Here is a 20,791-nt window from a genome sequence, read left to right as displayed (position 1 = left end):
TTTGTTATAAGGTTATCTTTTAATCATTGTATCTGAAACCAGTGTTCTTTGATCAGTGACCCAATATGAAATCAACCGTTTTTGTGACAAAGTGTATCTTTGCTTACAAGCATGGAGGACGTTTAAGTAAAAGACTTTATTGAGAAATGAGAAGAATTCTAATATGTAGTTATTATGAGCTACTGTAAATTTCGACCACTTAGAAAGCAGAATTATAAGTACTAAGACTAGAACTGTAAAAGCAGCATCATTCTTAAGACTTGGTGCTGAGAAGATGCTTTAGAAAAATGTCCAAATATAGAACATCTTTGGGTGATTGGATCAGAAACGCGGTCTGGGATTCTACCACTTTCTGCTGCTTCATGCCTACATCATCTTGGCAGGGCCTTCATGAATTCACAGGGCCCTGACCTCTTCTTCTGCTTCAGAATCTTTCACCTCCTGAGGCCTTGTGAAAGAAATGGGTCAGTTAAAGGTTATATATCAAACTATCATGTGAAAGGTAGAGATCTTAGTTCAGTTGTGACAAAACCTGTATTTATCAGAATGACACAAAGTTGGCTAACAGATATATCAAAAGAAAGAAGTTAATAATTACCTAATATTTGGGCAGTGAGATATTTAGAAAATGTTCCAGGTGATAAATAAGTGAATTTACAGATTGTCACTGTGTGTTTTAGAAAACGATCCTATGTTTTAAAAATATGATTGATGATTTATAGCTGCACTGTCCAAAGTCTTAGCCACTTGCCACGTGTGGATATTTAAATTTAATTTAAAAAATTTAAAGTGTAGGGGCATCGGGGTAGCTCAGTCAGTTGGGCATCTGCCTTCGGCTCAGGTCATGATCCCAGGGTCCTGCTCCACGGGGAGCCTGCTTCTCCCTCTCCCTCTGCCTGTTTCTCCCTCTCCCTTTGCCTGCCGTTGCCCCTGCTTGTGCTTGCTCACTCTCTGTCAAATAAGTAAAATCTTAAAAAAAAAAAATTAAAAGTGTAGTGCTTCAGTTTTATTAGCCATGTATCAAGTGTGCTGTAAAATCACATGTAGACTATTTCCATCATCATAGAATGGTCTGTTGAATAGACAGCATGTTTAGAGAATACAGAGTATGGGAATTTTAATATTTTGAATTTAACTATGATGGTTAATTTCTCTGTTGAAGTTTTTGCCTGTTTCTTACCAATTGACAAAATTTTAAGAGCTACTAATGTCCATAAAGGTCCTCAGCTTGTCGGTTCTATTTGTTGTTTTTTTTTTTTAATTTAAATTGAATTAGCCAACCTATAGTACATCACTAGTTTTAGATGTAGTGTTCAACAATCCATCAGTTGCGTATGACACCCAATGTGTCATTTCTATTTGTAACAAAAAATATAAGCAAATCGGATGTTAACTTAGACTTATTTGGTGATCGTTTTGCAGTATATACACATATTGAATTATGTTGCATACCTGAAATTAATATAATGTTATGTCAATTATATCTCAAAAATGTAAGTAAATTATTAGCAAATTGTGGGTTATAAATTTTAGTTTTAAATACACCAGCTCTGTATGATCCACTACAGTAGCCACTAACCATAAGTGGCTCTTGAGCACTTGAATGTGGCTAGTGTGAAGTGAGGTGTGCTGCAAGTATAAAATACACAGTATGTTTCGAATACTTAGTACAAAAAAATAAGACGTAAATTGAGTGAAGGGAGTCAAAAGGTACAGATTTCTGGCTATAAAATTAATAAGTCATGGGAATATAGTGTACATCATGGTGACTGCATTTAGTAATACTGTATTGCTTGTTAGAAAGTTGCTAAGAGAGTAAATCTTAAAAATTCTTACCACAAATTTTTTATAGGCATGTAAGGCAGTAGATGATAACTAGACTTATTGTGGTGATCATTTTACAATGTATACAAATATTGAATCACTGTGTTGCACAGTTGAAACTAATATAATGTTATATGTCATTTATGCCACAATTTAAAAAAGAAATTAAAATATCAAGTGAAGAAAATGTAAAATACCTGATATTTTAAATCCTCACTATATATTGAAATAACGTTGGGATATATAGTGTTAAATAAAATACATTATTAAAGTTAATTTTGGCCTCTTTATTTTTATGAATGAACTACTAGAAAATTTGAAATTATGTGGCTCATCTTATATTTCTATTAGTGCTGTGGAAGAGCCAGTGCTCTAATAAGCAAATCAAGTAATATATAATTTATTTCTACACACCTAAATCAACAAGGACTATATTTGTCAAGTGGGCTGAAAACCATTTTTTGGGCATATATTTATTTCTGCCCTGTTAGATTTTTAGAAATAGTACCAATTTTATAAAAATTTTTTTGTGATTTTATATATCTGTATGATATGGAAGACGTACATAAAACACTGATGTAAAGCTTTAGCGAATTGCTAAGGGAGTGATACAGGCAGTATGAATACTTTGGGCGTTCCAAGGACAAACATGTTGCCGGAATCATTGGAAGGCTATCACAGAGACTTTGGACCTTTTATTGATGAGACACTGAAAGAGAAATATGATTCAAGTGGGGAGAAAACAGTAAGCTGGAGGGCTTAAATAAAGCCCAGATAGGTAGTGGTCTGGGTATGTGAACAGGCCAGAATGATCTGAATCAAGGATTTCCGTGTAAAAGTGAGAGAGAGGATTGGAGAGTTAGGTTTGAAATTTTAAGACTCTGAGGCTACGGTAAGGAATCTGGATGAGTTTAATATAGGAATTTAGGAGCCAGAAAAGGTGTCAGTGAATGAGAAGTGTTATGAAAATAGTATTTTTGAAAGGTTGGTTTGGTTATAAGGGATTATCATAGCTATTTTTCTGAAGTGAGACAGTACAGTGATATCCTGGAGAAACTGGGGAAAAGAGGGAGCAGAATTGAGATGTATGAAGGCAGAATCATCAAGACCGTTGTGTTTGGGGAAGGCAGAAAAGGAGAAATTGAAACAGGCTGTGGTTCCCCAAGTATCACAACAGAAGTAAAAATAAAGATGTTTTAGCTTTATGTAATGTTGGTTTTTGTACTTTGAAAACTGTAAGATAGCTAATGTAGCCCTTTACAGATGAGGAATTTGACATTTGGTGTTTAAAGAACTTGACCAGAAGAATCCTAGTCACCTTGTATTAAGTGGTAGAGCTGACACCTGAGCCCTGGTCTTTTTTTCCTGCTGTGTTGTCATTGGCATCTACTCAGTTGCCTAGCCAGTGCCTAAGGTTTTCTTGACTTTCTCTATAGCTTTGCACAGCCAGTCAGTCACTAAATTGTATTATTTGTTTCCTAAACTTTTCTCAGATCTGCCCACTTCTGTCTGTACCACCTCTACCTAAGTTCAGGTTACTCCCATCTTTCTGGGTGATATTTTCCAGAATTTACATTTAATCTCTGCCTTGCATCCCGCCTCCTAAAACAAGCAAGCGAATAAAAGCAGTCTGTTTTCCTACAATTCAATTGCTTTCTAAAATGCAGAGAGCACTCTCTTGCCTAAACTTTTAAATAAACTGTAAACTTCTTTGCCTGGACATCATCTTGATGATCATGCCCTTTTTTTGTGCCCATGCCTCCACTTCCATGATCATTTTATTTTTCAGTCTTTTGTATTTGCTATTACTTCCGTAAGTAATGTCCTTTACCCTCTTTTCTCTGCTCCACCCTCAATCCCAAATTTAGGTTTAGACTTAGTATAATAGTCTGTCTACTTGTGTATAACCACTCCTCCTATGCTTCTCCCCATCCCCTCCTCCAACCCCCCCACTGTCTAACCCCCTAAGACTCACTTAAGTAGGCTCATTAAGGGTAGAGACTTTTTCTTGTTTATTAGTAGTGGTCCCACAGAAATTTGTTGAATGGGTGAATTTTTTTAAATTTTTTTATTGTTATGTTAATCACCATACATTACATCATTAGTTCTTGATGTAGTGTTCCATGATTCATTGTTTGTGCATAACACCCAGTGCTTCATGCAGAACGTGCCCTCTTTAATACCCATCACCAGGCTAACCCATCCTCCCACCCGCCTCCGCTCTAGAACCCTCAGTTTGTTTTTCAGAGTCCATCATCTCTCATGGTTCGTCTCCCCCTCCGACTTACTCCCCTTCATTCTTCCCCTCCTGCTATCTTCTTCTTTTTCTTTTTTCTTAACATATCTTGCATTATTTGTTTCAGAAGTACAGATCTGTGATTCAAAAGTCTTGCACAATTCACAGCGCTCACCATAGCACATACCCTCCCCAATGTCTATCACCCAGCCACCCCATCCCTCCCACCCCCCACCACTCAGCAACACTCAGTTTGTTTCCTGAGATTAAGGGGTGAGTGTTTTTATACTCCAAGGTCATTTCAAGTTAAAATTGGCTTTAGTGGAGAATGAAGAGTCTGAAAGAATCACTGAAAATTAGTCCATCATTTCCCAACCTGTCTTTAGAGCACTTGTGTCCTAAGATAAGGTAGTGTATGTTTCACACACACAAAAATTCCATGATAAGATATTAGGGAATGTGCAGATTATATCCTTTTCTTGGATATTCACAGTACACATAAGATCAGTCAATAAAGACGTCAAGAAGTACTGCAGTAAAACCACAACAGCAACAACCAAACAACTGTTTTTTGGATTCAGTATTTTTCTATTGTACTTGATTATAAAACCTTTTTAGAAAGTATACCTCCAATTTCTCTTAGGTTACTAGTGGTATTTGGTATTTGGGAAATGCTAAATTTGATAGGCATATATATGTGTCCTTTATTTCCCTCAAGTCTAACTCATGTAATTAAACAACATAATCAGATCATGCCCAAGGGATATATGGAACTCTGGTTGTTTACAGTTAGAAGAGAAAACCTGAGGGAAGATAAAACAATCTTCAAATACTTGAAGATTCCAACAGAAGAGGAATTGAAAGTATTGTCTTTGAAGCTAGAGAATAAGAGTAAGAACCAGAGAAGGAAGGTATAGGAAGGCAAATTTTGACCACATCTAAGGCTAACTTTCTAATAACTAGAACTTCAGAAGATAAGTCAGTCTTCTGTCCCTAAAGGTTGTCAAGTGACGATCCATAGGGATGCTATAAAGGACTTTAGCACTTAGAGAAGGTATAGATTGAAAGAGTAGTTTTGTGAAATAGTTTGAAAACCATTAGACTCTATTTCTGAGATATTTATCAACTTGGAATTTATATTCCTTGATTCTTTCCTAATTCAGTGGATTGGATCTGTGTCTTGGTTTGCAATAAGAGTAAATTATTCCAAATATGTGTTATGAGAAATAAACACTAGTAGAAATTTTACTTGTATGGTTAAAGGCTTTTACTTGATGGTATTTTTTTTTTATGGGCTTTATTTTTTAGAGCAGTTTTAGATTCACAGAAATAAAGAGCACAAAGTACAGAGAGTTCACATATACCCTCTTCCCCAACACATAGAACCTCCCCACTATCCACACCCTGGCACCACAGAAGTACATTTGTTACAATTGATGAACCTACAATAACACATCATTATCACTCTAAAAATCCACAGATTACATTCAGGTTCATTCTTTTCTTTTTTTTTAAGATTTTTTATTTATTCGTTTGAGAGAGAGCGAGTGAGAGCACGAACAGGGTGGAGGGTCAGAGAGAGAGGGAGAAGCAGGCTTCCCACTGAGCAGAGAGCCCAATGTGGGGCTCGATCCCAGGACCCCAGGATCATGACCCGAGTCTAAGGCAGACACTTAACCAACTGACCCACCCAGGCGCCCCTCAGGTTCATTCTTACTTGATAATACTTTGAAAGAAAATGTGAATGAATATTCCTTCTCATCTTTAAGAGAGTGGTTTTCAGTTATTTCTTGCCCTAGTTTAGTCTTTTCTGATTCAGGGTTTAAGAGAGAGCTAACATCAACATCATCTATTTTGAAAAAGTATTCAGGGTTGAGGAAAGGTCTTTTTTTTTTTTTTAAGATTTTATTTATTTGGCAGAGAGAGAGAGAGCACAAACAAGAGGAGTGGCAGGGAAAGGGAGAAGCAGGTACTCAATCACCAGAATTCCTGGGATCATGACCTGAGCCGAAGGACGCTTAACTGACTGAACCACCCAGGTGCCCTGGGAAAGTTCTTTTTTTATCATCTTAAATGTTTGTAAACATTTTATTCTGCTGGTTAACAGTATTTTTTTCTTTTTTTAAGTACCAAAAGAATTGGTGGAGCTCCATTTGAAGTTGATGAGGAAGATTGGCAAATCTGTTACAGCAGACAGATGGGAAAAATATTTAATCAAGGTAAATATTAAAAATTAACCTCTGTTACTGAAATATTACTTTAGCATAAATTGATGTGTTTCATAATATGCTTAACTTTTAAAATGGTCTACTAAAAATTGCAAAATATGACTTAGAAATCCATATAATTATTATTAGTATGTGATTCTCTTCTGCAGCTACTAAGCCATAGTCTTGAGTCCTAAGGTTAGGTTTCAGAGGTGTTCTGTTTCTTTTGTGCCTAACACTGTGTGCCCAGGACTTTTCATGTCTTCTCTCATTTAATCCTTAAAATCATCCTGATGGAATCAAGTAAGACATAGATAAGGCAAAGAAAGTTGTCATTTTTCCTTGAGATCACACAGTATGCATAGACAGAGCCAGAATCTGTCTGTTACTTAAAAGGTAAAATGTCCTAACACCTTTAAGTCAAATATAGGAGACTTCAAAGTTACCAATAAGGCCAGATCTATTCTCAGTGAGAACAACCTGGGAAATCAGAAAAGTGTTGCTTTATGATAAACCCTATTAAAGGCAAGACCATTTAGGAAAAATTGTCTGAAATTGCATCCAAACCTTGAAAACTACACAGGTTTTGGAAGCCTAAGCTGATGTGTATACCTACCTCCATGATATCTTTGGGAGTATTTTGCATTCTATAACATACCAGAAGGTTAGGTGATATTTTCTGGTATTTTGAAAATGATGTAATTTTCTTATGTTTTGAAAAATGTATGTGTTTCTATACCCATGTATTTTCATATCTGCTTTCTTTTGTGGGGAGTTGTGTATGTGACTTTAGAGCACTATGAAAAGAGGAACCATCAGGGAACAAGAGTTGGCTTGTTTTTACTATGAAAATTGCATGTACTTTTCCAGTTATCTTTGCTGTATTATACACCATTCCGAATTAAGTGACATGAAACAATAATCATTTTAATCAGCTCACTGATTCTCTGAGTCAGAAATTTAGAAAGAATCAGTGCTTTGTTCTTTTTTTTTTTTTTTTTTTTTTTTTTTAAGTAGGCTCTGCACCCAGCATGGAGCCCAATGTGGGGCTTGAACTCAACAACTGAGATTGAGACCTGAGCTGAGGTCAAGAGTCAGTGCTTAACCGACTGAGCCACCCAGGCACCCCAGTACTTTGTTCCGTTTTATGCCTGAATAATGTTCCATCATATGCATATGCCACTTTTTATTTATCGACTTACCAGTTTATGATATTTGGCTTGTTTACATCTTTTGACTATTATGAAAAGCGTTGCTGTGAACACTTACATAGAGGTTTGGGTAGACATGTGATTTATTTCTTATATCTAGAGTGGAATTGCTGGGTCATATGGTAATTCTATGTTTAACTGTTTGAGGAACCGCCAGACTGTTTTCCAGAGCTGCACCATTTTACATTACCACTAAGGATTTATGAGGGTTCCAGCTTTTCCACATCCTTCCTCACCAACACTTATGATTGATTGATTGATTGATTGATTTTAACCATCCTAGTGGGTGTAAAGTGTTCTCATTGTGGTTTTGATTTGCATTTTCCTTATGACTAAATGATGGTGAGCATTCTTTTCATATGCTTGTTGGCTGTTGTATATCTTTGGAAAAATGCCTACTCCTATCCTACATTGTTTAGTTGGTTGTTTGTCTTTTTGTTCTTGAGTTTAAAGAGCTCTTTATATATTGTGCATACTAGACCCTTACCAGGTATATGATTTTGCATACATTTTCTCCCATTTTGTGTGTTGTCTTTTTACTATCTATGTAATGTTCTTCATGCACAAAAGTTCTAATTTTGATGAAATCCAATATATTTTTTTTCTTTGTGGCTAGTGCTTTGGTGTCATAACTAAGAAACCATTGCTCAACCCAAGATCATGAAGATATCCTATAATCTATACTAACAGTTCTGTACGTTTGACTTTTATGTTTAGATCTATGGTCTCTTTTAGGTTAATTTTTGTATATTTTCAATATTGTTTTGGCTATTCTGTTTCCCATGCATTTTCTTAATGAGTTTAAGTATCAGCTTGTTTATTTCTGCAAAAATGCTAGCTATGATTTAGATAGGGTTAGGTATAATCTGTAGATAAATTTGGGGAGTATTAGCTTCTTAACAAAAATAAATCTGATCCATGAAAATAGGATGCCTTTCAAAATATTTAGGTCTTTAATTCCTTTCAAAAACATTTTGTAGTTTACTGAGTCCAGTACTACACTTAATTTGTTCAATTCCTTAGTATTTTCTTGGTTTTGATGCTGTTATAAATGCAATTATTTTCTTAATTTCATTTTCAGATCATTCATTGCTAATGTTAGAAATACATTTAATTTTTGTATCTTGCAATTTTGCCAGACTTGATTATTAGCTCAAATAGTTTTATTGTGGATTTTTAAGATCTTCTGTATATAAGATTATGTCATCTGCACATCTAGATAGTTTTACTTTCTCCTTTGCAGTCTGGAGACCCTTTATTTCTTTTTCTTGCATAATTGCATTCATTAGACCTTCTGGTACACTGTTGTATAGAAATGATGAGAGCAGATGTCATGTTTCTGATCCTGGGGGAAGCTTTTCAATATTTTAAGATTTAGTATGATATTAGATACATCATAGATGTTCTTTATCAGGTTGAGAAAAGTCTCTTCCTAGTATGTTGAGTATTTTTATCATGAAAGGTATTAGATTTTGTCAGATGTCTTTTCTGTATCTATTGAGATAACCTTGTGGTTTTTTCCTTTATTAACATGATGTATTAATTTGATTAATTTTCATTGGTTGAAACAGTTGCAATCCTGTAATCAGTCCCATTTGGTCATGGTTCATAAACCTTTTTATATGTTGCTAGATTTGGTTTGCTAATTTATTGTTGAGGATTTTTGTGTCTATATTCTTAAGGGATACTGATGTGTTGTTTTCTTGAGAGGTCTATGACCTCATAGAATTAGTTGCAAATTATTTCCTCCTTTTTTTTGGTAAGTGTTCATGAAGTATTAATGTTAATTCTTTAAACATTTGTTAGAATCTAGCAGTAAAACCATCTGGGTTTGGGCTTTTCTTTGTTGGAAGTTTTGTTTTTGTTTGTTTACTCAGTTTCTTCTGTAAGTTCAGATTTGTATTTCTTCTTGAATCAATTTCAATAGCTTGTTTCTCTCTGGGAAATTGTTCATTTTATTTAGCTTATCTAGCTTATTGGCATTCGATTGTTCATAGTATTCATTTGTAATCTTATTTATGTATAGGTAGTAGTAATATCCCCTCTTTCCTTAATTTACTAATTTTGCATGTTCTTTTTTTTCTTGGTCAGCATAGCTATAGGTTTATCAATTTTGTTGATCTTTTAAAAACCACTTAATGGTTTTATTGAATTTCCCTATTGTTTTTCTATTTTATTCTTTCCTTTCATTTCCATTGGGTTTAGTTTGTTCTTTTCTGGTATTAAGGTGGAAGTTTAGGTTATTGATTTGAGATCTTCCTCTTCTTTTTAACATAGACATTTTCAGCTATTATATTCCATCTTTACTCCCTGCTTTAGCTTCATTCCATAAATTGGTATGTTACATTTAATTTTCTTTCATCTGAAACTATTTTCCCATTTCTCTAGTGATTTCTTCTTTGACCTATTATTTGGTTGTATGTTGTTTAATTTCCACATACATGGAAATTTTGCCAATTCCTTTTCCTGTTACTGGTTTCTAATTTCATTCCATTATGTAGAACATACTTTGTGTGATTTTTGATTGTTAATTTTGTTGACACTTGTTTTTATGGCCTCACTTAACGTGTGTGTGTGGATGTATACGTGTGTGTGTGGATGTAGAAAAGGTCCTTCAATATTAAAAAATAATTTTTCTACCTAGGTATTTAGTGAGGTTTGCTAATTTCATACTTATATCTACTGTCTTTTCTGATTTTCCTTTTTTTCTGATTTTTAAGACTTTTGCTGCCCTATAAATAGAGTTTATGTACAGCACACACACCTAAGGACAGATAGATATTTTTCCCTTATCCTTTTTGAATGCTAAAGTCTCTATTATTTTATTAAAGAACAATAAACTCTTCCTTAATTTTTTATTTCCCTTTAGCTTTCACCCATCCTCCCTTTTCCATTCTGTATTAGTTATGTATTGCTTTCATGACAAGTGGCTTCAGAACCTAGCTGGTGAAAACAACAAATATCAAGTCTGCCGTTCTCTGAGCTGTGCCTAATGCTCAGCACATCGCAAACTGTGTTCTCCCGGATGTCCGTTGGTTGAAGTTTTCTGGGTGAAGTCTGAAACTGTCTCTGGTACAAAGAGGATAAAGAAACATGAAAGAAAGAAGCAGAGTACTCCAGATTGATACTGTGGCTGGTCACCAGTATGCAACAAGTTCTGTGATTGTTTGGACTTGTATGTCTGCTCTTTGAGGCCTTCCTTGGATCACTTTCCAAATAAACTGTTTGATCTCATCTCAAGTCCTGCTTTTGTTGGAAATCAAAATTTGATAAAGCACTTAACAAAATGGAATACCATAATATCCAGTTAACATATTTAAATATACTCAGCATTATTAATGATCAAAATGATACCAGTAAGTAAGCAACACACATAAGATACTCTCCTGAAGTGCCAGTTTCTGGTGAGTAGGGGACATTGCACTGCAGGGTACTCCAGGACCTCCTCTTCGTAAAGTCACTATTTTCAAGAGCAGAAGACTTAGCTTACTTTCTTAACACTCAGAAACAGACACAGAGAGGCAGACAAAATGAGGATCCCAAATGAAAGGACAGGATAAGGCATGGCCAGAGATATAAGCAAAACAGCTATAAGTAACATGCCTAATAGAGAATTTAAAGCAGTGATCACAGAGAGGCTCACTGGACTTGAGAAAAGAGTGGAAGACATGAGTGAGACCCTTAACATAGGGATAAGGAACAACATAGAAGAGGTAAAGGGCTTAAAAAATGAAATCAGAAACACGCTTGATGGAATGCATAGCAGGATGGAAGAGAAGAGGAAGAAATTAGCGACCTAGAAGACAAAGTAATGGAAAGTAATCAAACTGAACAAAAGAGAGGAAAAAAAGAACTACATAAAACAAGAATAGAAACTCAGTGACTCATCAAATATAATAACATTCATATTATAGTAGTCCCAGAAAAAGAAGAGAGAGAAAAGAGGGCAGAAAATTTATTTGAAGAAATGATAGCTGAAAACTTCCCTAATTTGGGGAAGGAAACAGACATCCAGATCCAGGAGTCACAGAGAATTCCATCAAAATCAACAAAAGCAGACCCAAACCAAGACATACGGTAATTAAATTTGCCAAGTATAGGGGCGCCTGAGTAGCTCAGTCGTTAAGCGTCAGCCTTTGGCTTGGGTCATGATCCCAGAGTCCTGGGATCAAGCCCCACATCAGGCTCCCTGCTCAGCAGAGAGCCTGCTTCTCCCGCTCCCACTCCCCCTGCTTGTGTTCCCTCTCTTGCTCAAATAAATAAAATCTTTAAAAAATAAATAAATAAATTTGCCAAGTACAAAATCTTAAAAAAGCAGCAAGACAAAAGAATTCAGTAACTTACAAGGGAAAACTCATAAGGCTAGCAGGAGATGTTTCAGCAGAATCTTTGCAAGTCAGAAGGGAGTGGTATTATATATTCATTCAAAGTGTTGAATTAGAAAAATCTGCATCCAAAAATACTCTATCCAGCAAGGCTATCATTCAGAATAGAAGGAGAAATAAAGAGTTTCTCAGATAAATAAAAAATAAAGGAGTTCACAGGTGCCTGGGTGGCTCATTCAATTAAGTGTATGCTTTTGGCTCCGGTCATGATCCCAGGGTCCTGGGATTGAGTCCCTCGTCGGGCTCCCTGCTCAGTGGAGAGTCTGCTTCTCCCTCTGTCCCTCCCCACTGCCCCCCCATACGTGCTTTCTCTCTCAAAGATAAAATCTTTAAAAAAAAAAAAAAGTAAAGGAGTTCATGACCACTTAAACCAGCCCCGTGAGAAATGTTAAAGGGGACTCTTTGAATGGAAAGGGGATATAGTATAAAGGTAGGAAACAGAAAAGCAGGGAAAATGAATATTTCTGTAAAGAAAAATGAGTCAAGATATTCACAAAAAAATTATAAAATATAGTAACATCACCTACACATGAGTGGTATAAGTGCATCCTACTCTTGATCTCAACCCAGGTCTTAATCCTCAGGGTCATGAGTTCAAGGCCCACCTTGGGCTCCATGCTGGGCATGGAGCCTACTTAAAAAAAAAAAAAAAATCAGTAACATACACCTAAAATCTAGGGAGGAGAGAAGAAAAAGTGGGTTCAAAATTAAATAACCATCAACTTAATGTAGGCTGCTATATGCACAAGAGGTTGTCAAGAAACCTAATGGTAACCATATATTGGAAAGTACTAATAAACCTACAAAGAATGAAGAAAAAGAAAACCAAGTATATCACTAAAGAAAATCAGCAAAGTGTGAAAGACAAAAAAGGATCAGAGAAAATTTTCAGAAACAACCACAAAAAAGGTAATAAAATGGCAATAAATACATATTTATCACTAATTGCTTCTAATGTAAATGAATTAAATAGTCCAGTGAAAAGAAGTAAGGTGACAGGATGGGTTAAAAAAACAAGACCCATCTATATGCTGCCTACAAGAGACTCATTTTACACCAGAAGACACTTGCAGATTAAAAGTGAGGGAATGGAGAAACCTCTATCATGCAAATGGATGTCAAAAGAAAGCCTGAGTAGCAATATTCATATCAGACAAAACAAACTGTAAAACAAAGACTGTAATAAGACATAAAGAAGGACTTGTATAAATAAAGGGACAATCCAACAAGAAGATATAATTGTAAATATTTATGTAAATATACCCCACATAGGAGCACCCAAATACATAAAAAGTTAACAAACCTAAGGAACTAATCAATAGTAATACAGTGAATACTAGGAGACTTTAATACCCTACTTATGTCAGTTGACAGGTCATCCAATCAGAACATCAACAGGGAAACAGTGGCTTTGAATGACACACTGGAGCAGATGGGTTTAACAGATAAATTCAGAACATTTTATCCTAAAACAGCAGAATACACGTTCTTTTCAAGTGTGCGCAGAATGTTCTTCAGAATAGATACACATTAGCATCATAAAATCAGTCTCAACAAATTGAAGAAGATTGAAGTCATCCCATGCATCTTCTCTGTCCACAATGCTATGACACTGGAAATCAACCAGGAGAAAAAGTCTAGAAAGATCACAAATACATGGAGGTTAAATAACATGCTACACAATGAATGGGTCAACCAGGAAATAAAAGAAGAAATAAAAAGTACATTGAAACAAATGAAAATGGAAACACAATAGTCCAAAACCTGTAGGCTGCAGCAAAAGTGGTTCTAAGCAGAAAGTTTATAGTAGCAGTATATGTTAAGAAGCAACAAAAAACTTGGGGTGCCTGGGTGGCTCAGTCGGTTAAGCAGCTGCCTTTGGCTCAGGTCATGATCCCAGGGTCCTGGGATCGAGCCCCACATCGGGCTCCCTGCTCAGTGGGGAGCCTGCTTCTCCCTCTCCCACTCCCCCTGCTTGTGTTCCCTCTCTCGCTGTGTGTCTCTCTCTGTCAAATAAATAAACAAAATCTTTAAAAAAAAAAGAGAGCTATAAAAAACAACAAATGAAACCTAAAACCAGTAGAAGGAAGGAAATAATAAAGATTAGAGCAGAAATAAATGATAAACTAAAACAAAAACAAAAGAACAGATTAGTAAAACCAGGAGATTGTTCTTCGAAAAAAATCAATGATTGATAAACTTCTAGCCAGACTTGTCAAGAAATAAAAAAGACTCAAAATCATAAAGGAGAGAGGAGAAGTAAGTCAACACCACAAATTTACAAACAATTATAAAAGAATATTATGAAAAAACTCTGCCAACAAATTGAACAACCTAGGAGAAATGGCTAAGTTCCTAGAAACATATAAACTACCCAAACTGAAACAGGAAGAAAAAGAAGATTTGAACAGAACAGTTATCAGCAATGAAAAAAAGAAGAAGATAGCAGGAGGGGAAGAATGAAGGGGGGGAAATTGGAGGGGGAGACGAACCATGAGAGACTATGGACTCTGAAAAACAAACTGAGGGTTCTAGAGGGGAGGGAGGAGGGGGGTGGGGGGCTGGGTTAGCCTGGTGATGGGTATTAAAGAGGGCATGTTCTGCATGGAGCACTGGGTGTTATACGCAAACAATGAATCATGGAACACTACATCAAAAACTAATGATGTAATGTGTGGTGATTAACATAATTAAAAAAGAAAGAAAAAAAAAGAAATGGAATTAGTAATCCAAAACCTCCCAACAAACAAAAGTCCAGGACCAGATGGCTTCACAGGCGAATTCTACCAAACATTTCAGGAAGAGTTAATACCTGTTCTTCTCAAACTATTCCAAAAAATAGAAAAGGAAGGAAAACTTCCAAATTCGTTCTATGAGGCCAGCATTATCCTGATACCAAAACCAGATAAAGACACCACTACAAAAGAGAACTACCAGCCAATATCCCTGATGAACATAGATGCAAAAATCCTCAATAAAATATTAGCAAACCGAATTCAACAATACATTAAAAAAACCATTCACCATGATCTAGTGGGATTTATTCCTGGGTTGCAAGGGTGGTTCAGTATTTGCAAATCAATCAACAGGATACATTACATCAATAAGAGAAAGGATAAAAACCATATTATCATTTCAATAGACAGAAAAAGCATTTGAGAAATACAGTATCTATTCATTATAAAAACCCTCAACAGAATTTTAGAGGGAACATACCTCAGCATGATAAAGGCCATATATTAAAAACTCACAGCTAACATCATCCTCAGTGGGGAAGAACTGAGAACTTTTCCCCTAAGGTCAGGAACAAGGCAAGGATTTCCCCTCTCACCACTTTTATTCAACATAGTACTGGAAGTCCTAGCCACACCATTCAGACAACAAAAAGAAATAAAAGGCATCCAGATTGGTTAAGGAAGAAGTCAAATTTTCATTATTTGCAGGTGACATGATACTATACCTAGAAAACCTGAAAACCTACACCAAGAAACTGCTAGAACTGATAAACGAATTCCATACATTTTCAGGATACAAAATCAATGTACAGAAAAATCTGCTGTGATTCTGTACACCAATAATGAAGCAGTAGAAAGAGAAATTAAAAACCAGTCCCATTTACAATTGCACCAAAAACAATAATACACCTAGGAATAATAAACCTAACCAAAGAGGTAAAAGACCTTTACTCTGAAAACTATAAAGCACTGGTGAAAGAAATTGAAGATGACAGAAAGAAATGGAAAGACATCCCATGCTCATGGATTAGAAGGACAGATATTGTTAAAATGTCTATAAACTACCCACAGCAATCTACACCTTGAATGTAATCCATACCAAAATGCCAACAGCATTTTTCACAGAACTAGAATAAACAGGTCTGAAATGTGTATGAAACCACAAAAGATCCTGACTAACCAAAGCAATCTTGAAAAAGAAAAGAAAAGCAAAGCTGGAGGCATCTCAATTCCTGATTTCAAGTTATGTTACAAAGCTGTAGTAATCAAAACAGTATGGTACTAGCACTGAAATAGACACATAGATCAATGAAACAGAATAGAAAACCCAAAAATGAACCCATAACTGTATTGTCAATTAATCTTTGATAAAGTAGGAAAGAATGTCCAGTGGGAAAAAGACAGTCTCTTCAACAAATGGTGTTGGGAAAACTGGACAGAAATTGGATCACTCTCTTACACCAGACACAAAAATAAATTAAAAATGGATTAAATGACTAACTGTGAGACCTGAAACCATAGTAACCTCTTTGACATGGGCCATAGCAGCTTTTTTTCTAGATACGTCTCCTGAGGCAAGGGAAGCAAGCAAAAATAAACTGTTGGGACTTAATAAAATAAAAGTTTCCAAACAGCGACGGACAGTGGATAAAACTGAAAGACAACCTGTGGAATGGGCAAATGACATTTCTGATAAAGGGTTAGTATCCAAAATATATAAGGAACTTATAAAAACTGAACATGCAAAAATAAATAACCCAATTAAAAATGGGCAATAGACATGAACAGACATTTCTCCAAAGAAGAAATACAGATGACCAACAGACACTTTCTGAAAGGATGTTAATCATCACTTATTTTCAGGGAAATGCAAACCAAAATTTCAATGAAATAACACCTCACACCTGTCAGAATGGCTAAAATCAACAACAAAAGAAACAACAGGCATTGGTGAGGATGTGAAGAAAAAAGAACCCTCTTGCACTGTTGGTGGGAAGCAAACTGTACAGCCACTGTCAAAAATAGTATGTAGGTTCCTTACAAAGTTAAAAATAAAACTGTATGGTCCAGCAACCGTTCTCCTGGGTATTTACCCAAAGAATCCAAAAACACTAATTAAAAGGGATACGTGCACCCCTGTGTTTATAGCAGCTTTATTTACAAGTCAAGGTACAGAAGCAGCCCAAGTGTCCATTGATAGATAAATGGATAAAAAGGTGGTGTGTGTGTGTGTGCGCACACGCATGCACACAATGGAATATTATTTAGCCATAAAAAAGAATGAAATCTTGCCATTTGCAACAACATGGATGGAGGTATAACTTATAATGCTAAGTGAAATAAGTCAGTCGGGTCATGATTGCAGGGTCCTGGGATTGAGCCCCACATGGGACTCCTTGCTCAGTGGGGAGCCTGCTTCTCCCTTGCCTGCCGCTCCCCCTGCTTGTGCTCTGTCTCTCTCTCTCTGTCAAATCAATAAATAAAAAATCTTTAAAAAACAAAAATGTGGGACGCCTGGGTGGTTCAGTCAGTGAAGCATCTCCCTTCAGCTCAGGTCATGATTACACGGTCCTGGGATCGAGTCCCGCATTGGGCTTCTTGCTCCGTGGGAAGCCTGCTGCTCCTCCTGCTTGTGTGCATTTGTGCGCGCTCTCTCTCTCTCTCTCTGATAAATAAATAAATAAAATTTTAAAACAAGCAAACAAAACATGAACATCAGACATTTATTCTCTTGCAATTTTTGTGTGTTAGGAATTTGAGTGGGACCTACCGGGATACCTCTGGCTCAGAGTTTCTCATTAGGCTGCAGTCAAGCTGTTAGCCTGGCATGCAGTCTCATGTGAAGGCAGAACTGGAGGAGGATCCCTTCTGATTTCAATAACATGGCTATTGACAGTATTCAGTTTCTTGTCATGGTTTCTCTACAGTCTACCTCAGAGCATTGGCAGTTACATAGGGCATTGCTTCTCCATGGGGCTGCTTACCACATTGCACCAGAGCCAGTGGGTGAGAGAGAGGGCCCAAAGACAAAAGTCATGATCTTTTTGTAACCAAATCATAGCCACAACGTACTATCACTTTTGCCATATTCTCCTTGTTAGCATAAAGTAAAGTAGCATAAAGTAAAGCATAAAGTTACTGGATTTGGCTCATAACCAAGGCGGGGGTGGAGGGCAGTGATGGGAAGTAAATCCATAAAAGGTGATACTTTTTATTCCACATCTTTTTAATTTCTCTGATCTTTCCTCATGACACTCTTATCTTTTAGCTGCTTTCCTACAGTAGTTTCCTGATTTTCCTTTTTACCCCAATTAGTCTCCTTTCCCAGATCTTTCTGTCTAAGCTCTTGAAAGTTTTTATACTATAGAGGTCTATTCTAGACCTTCCTCTAGTATCATTTTATATATTCTCATTGGGTATTCTTGTCTATTCTCATGACTTTAAAACCCCATGTGTTAATGACTTATATTTTCATCCTGAATCTTAGTTCAAAGCCTGAATATACTCAACTACATATTGAACATCTGCTTTGAAAAAAATGCTAATGAATCAACATGAGGTAGAGACTAAACTGCTGTAAGAAAGAGACTCCAAAATATAATTGGTTAAATAGGCAATAAATTTATTTGTCTCTATTAAACAATCTGACTTTACTACCCCTGGAACAACTGTGTTTAATGAGATTATTCAGAGATCCAGATTCTTCACATTTTATTGTTCCACCATAGGGTATTTTACTTTTCTTTGTTGTAGAATGTGCTTCAAGCTGCAGGAAGGGGAAAGAAAGTATAGGGCAAACAATTTTCTTTTTTTTTTTTTAAAGATTTTATTTATTTATTTGACAGAGACACAGCGAGAGAGGGAACACAGGCAGGGGAAGTGGGAGAGGGAGAAGCAGACTCCCCTCTGAGCAGGGAGCCCGATGTGGGGCTCGATCCCAGGACCCCGGGATCATGACCTGAGCCGAAGGCAGATGCTTAACAAGTGAGCCACCCAGGCGCCCCCAAGCAGTTTTCTTTTAAGAAGTGAGGCAGAATTTGCATACTTCACTTCTGTTGTTCTTTTAAGAAGAGCACAGTCACATAATCTTACCTATTTGTAAAGTAGGTTAGAGAATACCTACCCTTCCTTAGTGTCATAAACTCTGGAAACTGGGTCAGAGGGAGCAGATTTGTTTGGGGCAACTGAACAAGATTTGGTTTCCCTCCCTTTGGGAAGAGTATATATCCCCTTGCTAGTGAATTCAGGCATGGACATGTGACTTGTTTTTATTCCCATGAAATGCAAGGAAAAGTAATAGTTACACTTTTGAACAGAAGCTTCTTCACCCCAACCCCCCAGCAGATGCTTTAAGAGCACTAGGTATTCTCCATGTTCTCTATTCCCTTTGCTATGATGATGATTTGTATGCAGAATTTTTTTTTAAGTCATTGCTGCCCATTTTGGGGTGAAAATGATAGGTTACAAAGCCACTGCTAACCTGTCATCAACATATAGTGTAGGCCAGAAATAAACTTGTTGCTGTAACTGAGGGATCAGCACAGTATTTCTTAAAGGGTCAGATACTAGATATTTTAGACTTTTGTTCTTTATGGTCTCCATCAAAGCTACAGACAATTCCTAAATGAATGGATATGGCTGTATTGTAATAAAACTTCCTTTACAAAAACAAGCATTCAGTCTGTGGGCCATAGTTTGCCAACCACTGTTGTGAATGGTTGAGATTTACGGTTATTTTTACTGCAGGATAACCTAGACTACCCTGACTGATACCTTTGGTTAAATAGCACCAGCACCCCCATCTGCTTACCCAAACCAGAAATCTAAGTATCATCCTTGACTCCTCATTTTCCAAACTAAATCCTGACTTCTTACTTTCAGAGCTCTTGATTTAACAGATGAAGATATATTTTTTTCAAGGTTTAACTAGACTACATTGTTACAAGGGGGCCCTTACTGAGCAGGGCCAATATATTTGGTCCCAGGATGTCACAGAGGAGAAATGGAGAGGTCATGATTGCAGAAGAGGTCACTGTAATTGAAAGACATGATCCAGGAAGACAGACATGATCAGGACAGGCCAGGGGTGGTCAGATCACAGGGTGAGGGACAGCACAGCCCCTTTCACTCCCGCTTCTTGTAGGTCTCCAGATGTGACAGGACCCAGCCTGATGACAAGAAGAAACACAGGAAGCAGGAGGTGAGCCCAGTGGTGACATCCGTGACCCCCAGCTGCTCCTGTGGCGGTTTGGAATCCATCTGGGCCCACAGCACCAGGAGCTGCCGGGTTAGGCCTGTCAGGCCTCTCAGCAGCAGGGGCGTCAGCACAGACATGACTTCAGACAGTGGCCAGCAGGAGCCCAAGTCAGGAAGTCAGAGTGGCAACAGAGGAAGATTTTAAGACCCAAAGAGAAATACTTATTCTTAGCAATGTATTCAAGTTAGTAATAGAGAACCAGAACTTGGGTAGATTTGGTGTTAAATTTGTAGGATAGTTGACCCTTAAAATATGGGCTTGTACACCTGTCCACTTACATGCAGAATTTTTAAAGTAAATACAGTATAGTACTGTAAGTGTATCTTCACTTCCTTATGATTTTTGTAACATTTTCTTACCTCTATTTAAGAATACAGTCTGTAATATAAATATGTGTTAATCGACTTTTTATGTTTTAGGTAAAGCTTCTGGTCAGTAGTGGGCTATTAGTATTTAAGATTTGGGGGAGTCAAAAGTTACATGCAGATTTTTAAATGTGCACAGGATTGGAATGTCTAATGCCTGCATTGTTCGGGGGTCAACTGTAGTTTTTTGTAACCTAGGGTTTTATTGTTCCTTGGCTTGGTAGATGGTACCATTGTCTTTTCAGTCATTTAAACAAACCTGATGGTCATTCTGGGTGTTTTTTTTTGTTTTTTTTTTTGTCCTTCACATTTAGTATATTACCAAGTCCTGATTGATTTAGCCTTCTTTTAAGAAAAAAAAATTTTTTTAAAGATTTTATTTATTTATTTGATAGAGAGAGTGAGAGAGCACAAGCAGGGGGAGCAGTAGAGGGAGAGGGAGAAGCAGGCTTCCTGCTGAGCAGGGGGCCTGACGCGGGGCTCGATCTCAGGAACCTGAGATCATGACCTGAGCCGAAGGCAGGCGCTTAACCATCTGAGCCAACCAGGTGCCCCTGAGATTTTTTTTTTT

The 20,791-nt window shown here is 36.8% G+C and overlaps 2 protein-coding genes across 3 annotated transcripts in view; one reads left to right on the top strand and one right to left on the bottom strand.

Annotated features, from left to right (window-relative positions):
• RSF1 (remodeling and spacing factor 1) overlaps positions 1–20,791 on the top strand; it is a 159,412-nt gene that overhangs the window by 40,258 nt on the left and 98,363 nt on the right. For both annotated transcript variants that reach the window (XM_025894141.2, XM_025894140.2), the window contains exon 2: positions 6,188–6,279. In XM_025894141.2, the coding sequence (XP_025749926.1) occupies positions 6,188–6,279 (92 nt within the window). The remainder of the gene's footprint in view (positions 1–6,187; positions 6,280–20,791) is intronic.
• On the bottom strand, positions 19,723–19,962 carry LOC112840716 (cytochrome c oxidase subunit 8A, mitochondrial-like). The gene has a single exon (XM_073879607.1). It carries the CDS (start codon positions 19,930–19,932, stop codon positions 19,723–19,725), a length of 210 nt encoding a protein of 69 aa, XP_073735708.1. The 5' UTR covers positions 19,933–19,962.

The sequence above is a fragment of the Callorhinus ursinus genome, unplaced genomic scaffold (assembly GCF_003265705.2).
Source record: "Callorhinus ursinus isolate GAN/ISIS: 27379988/994484 unplaced genomic scaffold, GSC_fseal_2.0 scaffold35, whole genome shotgun sequence".
NCBI lineage: Eukaryota > Metazoa > Chordata > Mammalia > Carnivora > Otariidae > Callorhinus > Callorhinus ursinus.
Note: the sequence above shows the minus strand (reverse complement) of the source record. Positions and strands in the feature narration are given on the sequence as shown.

Bases quoted from the DNA above. Each gene is read 5' to 3' on its own strand.
- LOC112840716 (XM_073879607.1), bottom strand. From the start codon at position 19,932: ATGTCTGTGCTGACGCCCCTGCTGCTGAGAGGCCTGACAGGCCTAACC.